The sequence below is a fragment of the Schistocerca piceifrons genome, chromosome 7 (assembly GCF_021461385.2).
Source record: "Schistocerca piceifrons isolate TAMUIC-IGC-003096 chromosome 7, iqSchPice1.1, whole genome shotgun sequence".
NCBI lineage: Eukaryota > Metazoa > Arthropoda > Insecta > Orthoptera > Acrididae > Schistocerca > Schistocerca piceifrons.
Window position 1 is genome coordinate 20,861,450 of NC_060144.1, and position 12,079 is coordinate 20,873,528.

The 12,079-nt window shown below is 43.0% G+C and overlaps 1 protein-coding gene across 1 annotated transcript in view; it reads left to right on the top strand.

The window, feature by feature from the left end:
* Window positions 1-841: 841 nt before the first annotated feature.
* Window positions 842-12,079, top strand: part of LOC124805388 (myrosinase 1-like) — a 47,264-nt gene continuing 36,026 nt past the window's right edge. The window contains exons 1-2 of the mRNA XM_047265950.1: window positions 842-977; window positions 6,388-6,521. Of these exons, the coding sequence (XP_047121906.1) occupies window positions 842-977; window positions 6,388-6,521 (270 nt within the window). The remainder of the gene's footprint in view (window positions 978-6,387; window positions 6,522-12,079) is intronic.

A 12,079-nucleotide genomic window follows, 5' to 3' on the forward strand; every position in this document is an offset into this window, starting at 1 on the left:
GAAGGAATTAAAAACACCGCAATCTGGACGAAAGGATGTAATCTGAGAACTGATTGTTTGGGTTTTGTAAAAGATTTTGCCATCTTAGCTGAACTTGGAGATGGTGAGCAATGCAGATAAATATCGTACAAGAGAGAGCTTTAAAAGCAGACACATATATATTTTGAAAAAACAGTATATGGCAGCTGGGAAGACGGCATCTAAACACACGGAAACTAGTACAGAAGAATGAAGAAAGGTTCAAAAATGGTTCAAATGGCTCTGAGCACTATGGGACTCAACATCTGAGGTCATCAGTCCCCTAGAACTTATAACTACTTAAACCTAACTAACCTAAGGACATCACACACATCCATGCCCGACATAGGATTCGAACCTGCGACCGTTGTAGTCACGCGGTTCCGGACTGAAGTGCCTTGAATCGCACGGCCACCGCGGCCGGCTAATGAAGAAAGGCTGCAAAATTTAAATATCTAGGAAAAATAATGGAGCTGAATGCGCTGGATGAACTTTAAGCTGCATCGTGACATTCATATTACTGATAAAATCTTTGCCAGTGGCGAGTATATCTGATACGAATATCTGTTGTCGAAGTTTTCAGCAATCAGTACTGTTGATACGTCAACGTACTTTCCCATCTCCGTAAATGATAACTCAAACTTAAGATGCTACTTTTTTATGCCTACCGGAAATGGCTATTACACAAGTGATTCGGTTTGGTCGAGTTATAATCAGTGAATCACTTAATCTGTTCAGTGCTGAGTAATGTTACGAAGTAGTTTACAACCTGTACGTATATATATCAGCTGGGTTGTCTGCCTGACATTACTGACTATACGAGATGCTGAAGCTGACCCTGTTGGCTGGCCTGATCGCTGTTGCCGGGGCCCAGACGGCAGTCAACCGGTTCCCGGATGGTTTCCTTTTCGGGGCGGCCACTGCTGCCTTCCAGATCGAAGGAGCGTGGAATGAGGATGGTGAGTATAAACTAACATCTGTGTAAGAGTCTTCTTAATCGTCATGTGGTTTAAATATGAAAGATGGTGGCAAATTAAAACTGTGTGCTGGACCGAGACTCGAAGTCGGGACCCTTGAATTCTGCGGGCAGGTGCTCTATCGAATATTTTTTCTTTTTGTCTGCCGATTTCTTTTTCCGTAGACCCACTTCAGGTGTTGGCCCCTAACGCCCTTACTACCCATAAAATCTATCTAACACACAAACAAAAACAATACCTAGTGCCACTGCCGCTTTCACCCTAAAAACTAAGTAGGGGAGATGTATGCCACCCCATCAGGCTCCGTCTGCAAACTAAAAAGAGATACGCCTCCGATAGTTTTGTAAAAAAGAAAGAGGAATGAAAGAAATGGTACCACGATTTATTTTATTTTATTATGTTAACTATTTTAAAATCTTCTTTCACGGCTGTCCAGATCGTCTTCTCGTTCATCGAGGGTGAAACACCCTACAATTACCGTTGATCTCTCACATCAGCCCATCCTGTGCTATATCTTTAATCTCACACGCTGTAGCCGGTATCGGTGGCCGAGCGGTTCTACGCGCTTCAGTCCGGAACCGCGCGACTGCTACGGTCGCAGGTTCGAATCCTACCTCGGGCATGGATGTGTGTGATGTCCTTAAGTTTAAGTAGTCCTAAGTTCTAGGGGACTGATGACCTCAGATGTTAAGTCCCATAGTGCTCAGGGCCATTTGAACCAGATGAACACCCTGTGCATCCCAATGCTTTGAGGGGCGCATAAACAACGGACCCAAGTAATTAGCAGAGAGCGAACCATTCGACCCTTTGCGCCATAAAACCATGTAGTTGCTCTTTAAATAGAACCATAAATCTAATACAACCATTAAAATTGCTACACCACGAAGATGACGTGCTGCAGACGGGAAATTTAGATGACAGGAAGAAGATGCTGTGATATGCAAATGATTAGCTTTTCAGAGCATTCACACAAGGTTGGCGCCGGTGGCGACATCTACAATGCACTGACATGAGGTAAGTTTCCAACCGATTTCTCATACACAAACAGCAGTTGACCGGCGTTGCCTGGTGAAACGTTGTTGTGATGCCTCGTGTAAGGAGGAGAAATGCGTACCATCACGTTTCCGACTTTGATAAAGGGCGGATTGCGATTGCGGTTTATCGTATCGCGACGTTGCTGCTCGCGTTGGTCGAGATCCAATGACTGTTAACAGAATATGGAATCGGTGGGTTCAGAAGGGTAATACGGAACGTCGTGCTGGATTACCCTTCACGCTGCATCACAGACAGGAGCGCGCGCAATGGTGTACTCAATGACGAACCAGGGTGCACGAACGGCAAAACTTCATTTTTTCGGATGAATGCAGGTTCTGTTTACTGCATCATGATGGTCGCATCCGTGTTTGGCGACAGCACGGTGAACGCACATTGGAAGCGCGTATTCGTCATCGCCATATTGGCGTATCACCCGGCGTGATGATATGGGGTGCCATTGGTTACACGTCTCGGTCACCTCTCGTGCGCTTTGACGGCAGTTCGAACAGTGGACGTTACATTTCAGATGTGTTACGACCCGTGGCTCTACGCTTCATTCGATCACTGCGAAAACCTACATTTCAGCAGGATAATGCACGACCGCATGTTGCAGGTCCTGTGAGCCTTTATGGATGCAGAAAATGTTCGACTGCTGCCCTGGCCAGTACATTCTCCAGATCTCTCACCAATTGAAAACGTCTGGTCAATGGTGGCCGAGCAACTGGCTCGTCACAATACGCCAGTCACTACTTTTGATGAACTGTGGTACCGTGTTGAAGCTGCATGGGCAGCTGTACCTGTACACGCCATCCAAGCTCTGTTTGACTCCATGCCCAGGCGTATCAAGGCCGTTATTACGGCCAGAAGTGGTTGTTCTGGATACTGATTTATCTATGTACCCAAATGGCGTGAAAATGTAATCACATATCAGTTCTAGTATAATATATTTGACCAATGAATACCCGTTTAGCATCTGCATTTCTTCTCGTTGTAGCAGTTTTAATGGCCAGTAGTGTAATTTTGCAACGGCCTCACTAGAAATGTATGACAGCCCCATTCCTTTAACGCACACCGTGGCGTCATGTGGAGCAGCAGGGTGGTATGTGACGTCAGCATGGATCAGTTCTGTGGACTGCACGGACTGAGTCGTCCGTTGGAGCAACAATGGCAGCATGCGACGTCTGAGGAGCCTACAGTCCGCAGCCGTATCACGAACGAAGCGGTGCATGTCAAGTGTCGACAGCTGAGCGTCGGGGCAGAGAGGGTCCTCGGAAGATGCGTAATGTGGGGAAGTTTCCAGTCGTTATCACATACCACAGCCCCCCACCGTGGTGGGAAGGAAAGGCGCGTGTATGTTACTCCACACTCGCTTCCAGCCAACCGCCGGATGTCGGCGTTTAGTCAGCAAACAGTGCTCGCCGCCGATGAGCTACCCAAGTACGACTCACGACTCTCCTCACAGCTTTACTTCCGCCAGTACTTCGTCTCCTACTTTCCAAACTTCTCAGATTTCCTGTGAAACTTGCAAGACCTTCACTCATGGAAGAAAGGATTTTGCGGAGACATGGCTTAGCCATAGTCTGAAGGATGTTTCCGGAATGAAATTTTCACTCTGCAGCGGAGAGTGCGTGAACTTCCTGCCACGCTCCACCAACATACTGACACGCATATGAGTTTATCACTTCAGACAGCTGACAATATGTCTCACGCCGTTTACGCTTTCGCACATTGGTGTAGTGGACTGTACGTAAGGTATGGAAGATGACAGAAAGGCCCACGCTGGACAAGTCACGTATGTATAACATAATGAGAGAACATGATTTTTTTTTCACTTTTAATGTTCCAGTCTGAGCAAGATTTATGTGGTGTACGTACACTGATGAGCAAAAACTTTATGACCACCTTCTTAATTGCTTGTTTGTCCGTCTTTGGACCGAACTACATGACTGATTATGCGTATCACGGATTCGACGGTTCGTTGGTAGGTTTGTGCAGGTGTGTGGCATTATATGTCTAAGTAAAAGTCATGTAATTGGCGTAAATAACGGGGCCGCTAATTTGCTTATGCGTGACGGGGTACGATAGCGACCAGTTGGGTTTACACCAGAGGAATTTGGTCGCCGGGACATCAACGTGACTTCACTATAATGCTCCCCAAACCATTGTAGCATGGTTCTGGCTCCGAGATATGGACAATTATACTGCTAAATGATGACACTGCCTTAGGGGAAACATCAAGCATGAAGGGATGAGGGCGCTTTGCAGCTGTTAGCGTTCCTTCGATTGCTGCCACAGGCTCCATGCAAGTACAGGAGAATGTCTCCCTTAGCATAATACTGCTGCTACCAACCTGCGTCCGTGGTGCGCTGCACTTTTCGAGCCGTCGTTCACCTCGATGACGGCGTTTGTGGAGACGATCTTCGACCTAGTGTAGCGAAAATGTGATTCACCCAAAGAACCGACACGTTTCCACTGATCGACGGTCGAATTCTGATCGTCCCGTGCTCACTGTAATCGTAATTGACGATGTCGTGTTGACATGTGAATACGTAGGGGCGGTCCGCTGCGGAACTCCATGTTCAACGATGTACGATGAACGATGAACGATATGCTCCAGAACACTTGTACGTGCACCAGCATTGCGCTCTTTCTGCAGAGCTACCACAGATCACCATATATTGTACTTTAGAGAGAACAGAAGTCCCCTAACTCCGCGTTCTGTGGAGGGTCGTCCAACCACTAGTGTTGTTCACTGTCCTACCTCTTTCCACGACTAAAGCACGTCAACATTAGACCAGCTTCGCCGTTTTCGAGATGCTCGTTCACAGGCTCTGTGTCACAATAATCTGATCTCTCAAATGTTTTTTATTTCAGTCTCTGACCACCATATCAATTCTTTTGACGATGGCCGGTTTCAGTCAGTAATGACCATCCTCAGATCTTTTCTACACCATGTCTGAGGATGGTCATTACTGACTGAAACCGGTCATCGTCAAAAGAAATGATATTGTGATCAAAGACTGGAATAAAAAAAAACATTTGACAGTATTGGATCACTGTTCAATTATGCGACTATGCCGCAGGTGGTGGAACATGAATTCTGTCAAACTCGCTTATCTAAATGGATTTCCCCATTTTCATTCCCACAACTTCGCTAGGGTTCCCTCCCGTCCGTGTCTGCTCCGCTTACAGAATTTTGCTATCGCGCCACATGCTCACAACACCACCAGGCGGTAACCAGCATCGCTGGACTGTGGTCATGTTTTGGCCTACCAGTGTATGTGATTGCGCACTGCAGTATTGTAACTGTAACAGGGTGATTTTGTATGATTTCTGTACTGGAAATGCAATTCCTAACAGTGGGAGATACTACGAAATCCCGCACAGGCTTTGAATTCTGCAGCCAACAGCAACTGTCAACTGAAAATGATAGCGTTAAAGGCTTACACGAAGACTGTGCTGATGTGTTCAGCATCGTTACGCATCTCTAGAAGTAGAGTTGTGTTCTGCATAAAATCCAGTGTTTTATTCCTGATACCTAAAGCATGAGAGTGGCGGCTGACATCGGAGGTGGGAAATTAAGCGCCGTGGACAGTTGCAAATTACTGTTAGTTGTGCTAAAATATAATATGCTGTATATAAGACGACTAATAGACCGTCTTCCTCTACTGCGAGCTCGTTTGCCACCTCGTTCCCCCTCTGAGACACACACTGGCTGCAATATTCGATTTCCATTCGACTGGGTACGAGCCGATAATTCTCCTTTCAGAAATTTGTTTCCTCCTTTTCTTATCACTCAGTTCTTGCTCTCTTTCTTACTGCTGTCTTCTGCAGAAAACTTCTGGACTCCCTCCGCTCTCAAGCAACTGTTCCTCATTTTCTTCTGCTCTGTGTCCATCTACTTTCTCACAGTCAGGTGACAGGCGATGTAGCGAAATGGCGGTGCCAAAACAGTTTCCTCTGCGTGAGGCGACATTTGAGCCACGTGCTAATGTCCTAATGTTGCCTAGGCATCGTTCGTGGGGCGTCCGTTGGCCTGTGAAGGTCTTTGGTGACGGGTTCATACTCTGAGGTATCTCGGTGGCCCTCTGATGATAAATTCCTGTACTAATGAATCGTGTGAGAGGCGTGGGATATCAATGGTTGTCTGCTCGCAGATCATTGCAGTATGGACTCAGGTTCCTACAGCGGAGTGGAGGAGAACAGTAGCATCATTACCAAGAGCCTCCATTAGAAACTCTCTTTGTAAAACTGCTTTCCACTTAACTGTACCTTAGAAATGACATATATTATAGCAATTGTTCTTTCGCTCACAAGTCTGCTACAGTTCGTGGAATTATAGTTCGTTTGTACGCAGGCAAGGGTGAGAGCATCTGGGACCGCATGCTCCACGAACACCCGGAGTACGGCACGAATGGCGACAACGGCGACGTGGCCTGCGATTCGTACCACAAGTACCAGGAGGACGTGCAGATGCTGAAGGCGATCAACGTGAGTACTCGCTGTTACGTAAATGTGGTATTCAGTGAATCTACATTTCAGTGTCGCGGTAAGCCGTGGCACAATTTGTTGATCTTCTCCCCACATACCAGAACGTACTTCCCTCATACAGTATTTAAGCGATTTAGACTTAGCAACAACGTGTCTATCCTACTTGGTGAATGATTCCTGCTGCCATGGTAGAATACATACAAGATAATGAGTTTAAACCGATGTATCTCCTTTAGGCGTAATTATGCCCTTTGTTTATTTACCTAGAGTAAAAGTAACTTACTGATACCGCGTAAAGATTGCGTGTAGTACTTTAAATGCAATCTGCTCAACAAGTATCACAAAAATGCAGATATTGCGACGGTAAACTAATCTTATCTACCATTTACGATAAATACTTAAACAGGTGATATTGTGATATTAACTCTTCCTGAAAGTTTAAAGTTCACGAAATCTGATCATTTATTCTATCTTTTGTTACTCACGAATTAAGATAACAAAGATACCTAATCGTTTAACGGGGATACTGTGAACAAGACAACGGTTCAAAAATGGTTTAAATGGCTGTGAGCACTATGGGACTTAACTTCTGAGGTCATCAGTCCCCTAGAACTCAGAACTACTTAAACCTAACTAACCTAAGGACATCACACACTTCCATGCCTGAGGCAGGATTCGAACCTGCGACTGTAGCGGTCGCGCGGTTACAGACTGTAGTGCCTAGAACCGCTCGGCTACTAGGGCGGGCAAGACAACGGTCAACTTCAGAGTATCGTTGATAGCTTTCAGAATTCCTGTTTGCATTTTCTATTTATTTTATATATTTTTTTCTTCCATTAAATTATTTTCTATCTTGTTAATAACTTTTACCTACAGTCTGTGTATTAAAACCTATATAAAAAAAGAAACAAATTTTGAATCTTTCGTATGTAAGTACGTGAAGTGTCTTATCTTTCCCTTTGCTTACTTTGTTTGATCTCTGATCCTGGAGAAATAAAAAAGAAAGTTATTTTCTTTTGAAATTAAAGCTTTATCATTCATTAAAGTATGTTCATCGTGTTCACTAATATCAACTGGCTCCTGAATCTTTAAGACAGAATTTTATTCTTTAAGGGCTGTCTGGCAGTTTCACGTTATTGTCACTTAAGATCAATTACATGTGTTGAAATCAAGTAGTGATGTCCTAATTTAGCTTTGCCTACAAAAAAGTTAGTTAGTGCCACCACCACTTGATCCCTAAAAATTTAACAATCAAGAAAATCTCTACCATTCAGACGCTGAAGAATTTGTTACATACTCGATTCTGCTGATCTTGTTGGGCGAAGAGCAAATTAACTCGCTTGAAAAATGAATTTCCCAGTTATGCGGATGTAGTCGCCGCTGCATCAACAAAATTTCCTCTTGAGCATGTACATGCACTTGAGGTAATATATAAACAGATCCTTCACCGTCCGCGAGATCACAAACACTCTCGCTTGAAATGGTTCTGTATAGGACACCCACCCGTATTTCGCACCGGAGCTAATTGGTGCTTACCCCATTCTAATACTATACATGTTATCGATAAATGTTGTGTTTACGACCTTTTGGGGCCTTATCGATCTAACATCCTTTATTATGCAGTATCCTTAAATTGACAAATGAATCGAATTCATTTACCGAATGATAAAGGAACAATATATGCATATTACTCTTTAGAACGGCATGAACTGACTATAGACAGAAAGTTTTAAATTTACTTGACAACCTTTCCGTAGCAACCTAAAGACAACTTCTCCAGTGACTTACCCATTCTCGGTCTGGCAACTTAACTACGGCAGGATCAATATATTACTGTCATCAGAGCCATATTACAGCTCAGGAACGATGAAAATTAGACAAACGCTACTAGTACTCTTAAACAATGTTGTCGCTGCATTCGTTGGCCATGAGTGAAGTGTGCAGCGGCTGACCACACGCTTGCAGTACACCCTTCGCGACCACGGAGCTGCAACATAGGTAGCTACTCTTGGCCCCAACAGTTTGCGTCATCTTTCTCCTTCTTTTTATCTACAATGTATTTGACACAAAATTTGTACATCAAGAAATTTTCAATTTTAGACATCAGTTTTATATTCATGGAGCTCATTTCCCACGGTTTATAAACTAAGAATGGCCGTTAAATGTAGTTATTCCATTAGTTTTAAGCTATGTAAATGACTTTTCTCTTGCTAGATATGCAATTTCGAGACCACCACATTAGCAATACTGTAACCATACTTTTAAGCAGATCCAAATGAGGATGGAGCTTTATAACTAGACTTTTTGTGCCGCCTCTAATATAGTAAATGTTGTTGGACTAATCACTTTCTATACGTGCTCTAACATATGGGCATTTGACATTGGTATTTACAATAAAACCTGATATCCTGTATCTATCTCAGTTATGTCCAGAATTTGCCACACATCACACATTGCATTTAAAGAAATCTGTAGCCCTGTCTGCACTTCTTCAATAATTTTTTTTTCCACTAGCAGATCACATTCTTCTCGTGTAGCAACTATTTTCAGCGAATACTCGGATTTGTATTTTGGACTTCCATTTCCGCTTTCTTTTGCGTACAAGTAAGATATTAGCTAGACAGAAAGGCGTCATTTCTACAATAGGAAATTGTTTAAGTCCTTTTAGTATATTTCTCCTTTTCCTTGAGACCTGTGGAATAAGATGGTACCCAATCCTAGTTTGGCAATAAATATGTTTGACAGTATAGTGTGTAACAACGTTCTAGAATGAGAATAATACATCTTTGACTATAATAGGAAAGCTTATATTGTTGTTGTTGGAGCTTGTGTTAACAATTTTCACACAGTTCACAGGTAAATAATTAAAACTGTAGGCAATCAGAACAAAGTTAATTTTTCTCGGTCTTGATTGGAAGATTTACTTGTACACTGGTCAACGCTTATGTATTCTTCTTACCTCAGCAGGAAAATTGCAGAACACTGTTAATCACAGCAACTATTCTGTAAGCTGTCCAACTGTTTGCACCACACAGAAACGATAGTCACAGAATGCAGGGGAGCATAATGGAAATACTCTTTCTTGGCATTTAATACAAACAGACAGTCTTCCACAGAAGCAAGCACACCATCCATTCTATAATTACAAATCGTGGCCTGCAATCTGGTAACAGCATATTCTTTAGCTTAGGAAAATGTAAAAGTTTCTCATGCACACATATAAAGGACACTTCATAAAATAAATAGATGGTTTCTGATATAATTGTTCAGTTCTTGGCTATTGATTTGACGTATTAATATGATATTTATCTTTATTCTATAACTGGAACTCACCCACATTAAACTGTCTATTCAAAATGTCTAATTGTTGCTCACAATCTCACTGCTGTTTCCTTGGTAGTCGTCTTGCACACAGAGGTCATGGTTTGATGTAAGGTAATTACACATCTCCATTTTGTTAAAAATCCCAGAAAAATCTTGCGTTATATCCAGACCCACAAGGAAATAGTCATCTTACCATAATTGCTTCAGAACTGACCACTTAGATATCTCTTAAACGTACCACATATCTCGCTCTTTAACGTTATAGACCGTCCGTTCCCTAATGGTTCTTGGCAGTCCACTTGTACACAGCTGCAGGCCTCTGACAGCAACATGATACATGTGAAGCCCACATCTCCTGTAAAAGGAGACACAAGACATGTGCAAGTTTGAACACAATAACAAGTATCCACTTGCCTGAGAACTACACATCTGACCACCATCCCCTGACGTCACATACAAGAGACTGGGAGGAAGAAGTCTCTTTTGGACTTAACTTGGAGTTATCTGAAATGAGTGTACGCTTGTACGAAAGTGAAATGTGGACGATGAGCCTTTCAGACAAGAAGAAAATGGAAGGTTTTGAAATGTGGTGCTGAAGAAGAGTGTTGGAAATAAGATGGGCAGACCGAATAACTAATGGGTGAATCCAAAAGAGGAAGAATACTTTGCGGCACAACTTGACTATAAGAGCGGACAGGCTGATGAGACACATTCTGCGGGGTCAGAGAATCACCAAGTTGGTAGTGGAAAGAAGTGTGGGAAGTACAAATTACAGAGGAGACGAAAGCTGAATACAGTAGACAGATTCAGAAGAATATACGTCGCAGTAGCTGTCCAGAGATGACCGGGCTCACTCAGAACGAAAAGGAGAAATGGTTCAAATGGCTTTGAGCACTCTGGTACTTAACATCTGAGGTCATCAGTCCCCTAGAACTTAGAACTACTTAAATCTAACTAACCTAAGGACATCACACACATCCATGCCCGAAGCAGGATTCGAACCTGCGACCGTAGTGGTCGCGTGGTTCCAGACTGAAGCGCCTAGAACCGCTCGGCCACAAAGGAATAGGAGAGCTGCATGAAAGCTTCCTACGTTTTACTTCTCCGGAGTTACAAGAAATTTTTCTGTATGTCACGTCAATTTTTGCTGCAGTTATATCTTATTCAATAAGGTTTCTATACTGTTTCCTCATCCATCCTGATACATTCTACTTTTACTTGCCATTAACTTCGTTCCCTGGCCAGCTATAGTGTTACTTTCTTACCTCATTCATAAGATTCTTGTAATGTTTTTGTTATGTTGTTAAGATTGGGTATTTCTGCGTGATACATAACTCTTTGGAGTTTTGTGTACAAACGATGTTCTGTCGTGCCTTAATTATTTTGCTTTACTACATTTTAATTCTTGTAACTACTTTCATGTCGTTATATAGATCATTGGTCGTTACCTCATATAAATTGCACTACATTTCACACTGTCCTAATTTTGCAGCTTTCTGTTTCGTCGTATACCACCTCTCCTTTATCTTATAGAGATTCAACCTACTGCTTATCGAAGCTGCACTACGTTTTGAGTCTACTTCAGCCCCTTGGCGTGCTCTGCAGTGCAGAAACTCTCTTTTTCTAACGAAGACATACTCAACTTGATATCTTCAGTTCCCTCCTACATATCCAATGTTCTAGTCGATCTATGTTTGCTTTCCAACCACATTGGACTATACTAGTTTTTCATCCCTCTTCACAGTTTCAACAATTTCTCTGCTCATACAGAATATTTTATTAAAGTGTTCGTCATTCTTACAGCGGATAGTTCTGGTAAAAAATAAAAAAATCTTATTAACATATGACCAGAAGAAACATTTTTGAGCTGTGGAACATTTTATCGACTGACAGGCATATGTCTGTTGGCACTAGAGGAGGTGTTCCATGGATTCACTACTTATCGTTACCAGTCCGGCACCCTTGGTTCTCAAAGAATGACAGATTTGTACGAATATCTGGTTGCCTTCGGATTCGGTTACAAGCGTGCCACAGACTTTCCAGTAAGGTGTGCAAGTTGTCAGTGGATCTAGAACATGACGGTGACTTTAATCGTCCTCAGCGTTATAACTGTAAGGGATTAAGATTAGGTGAAAGGGGAGGGGACCTAATCGAGCTATAGACATATCACTACACTTTTGCGTCAGGCACTGTCACACGAGGCGCAGACAGAGCAGTGGTGCACCGTAGTACAG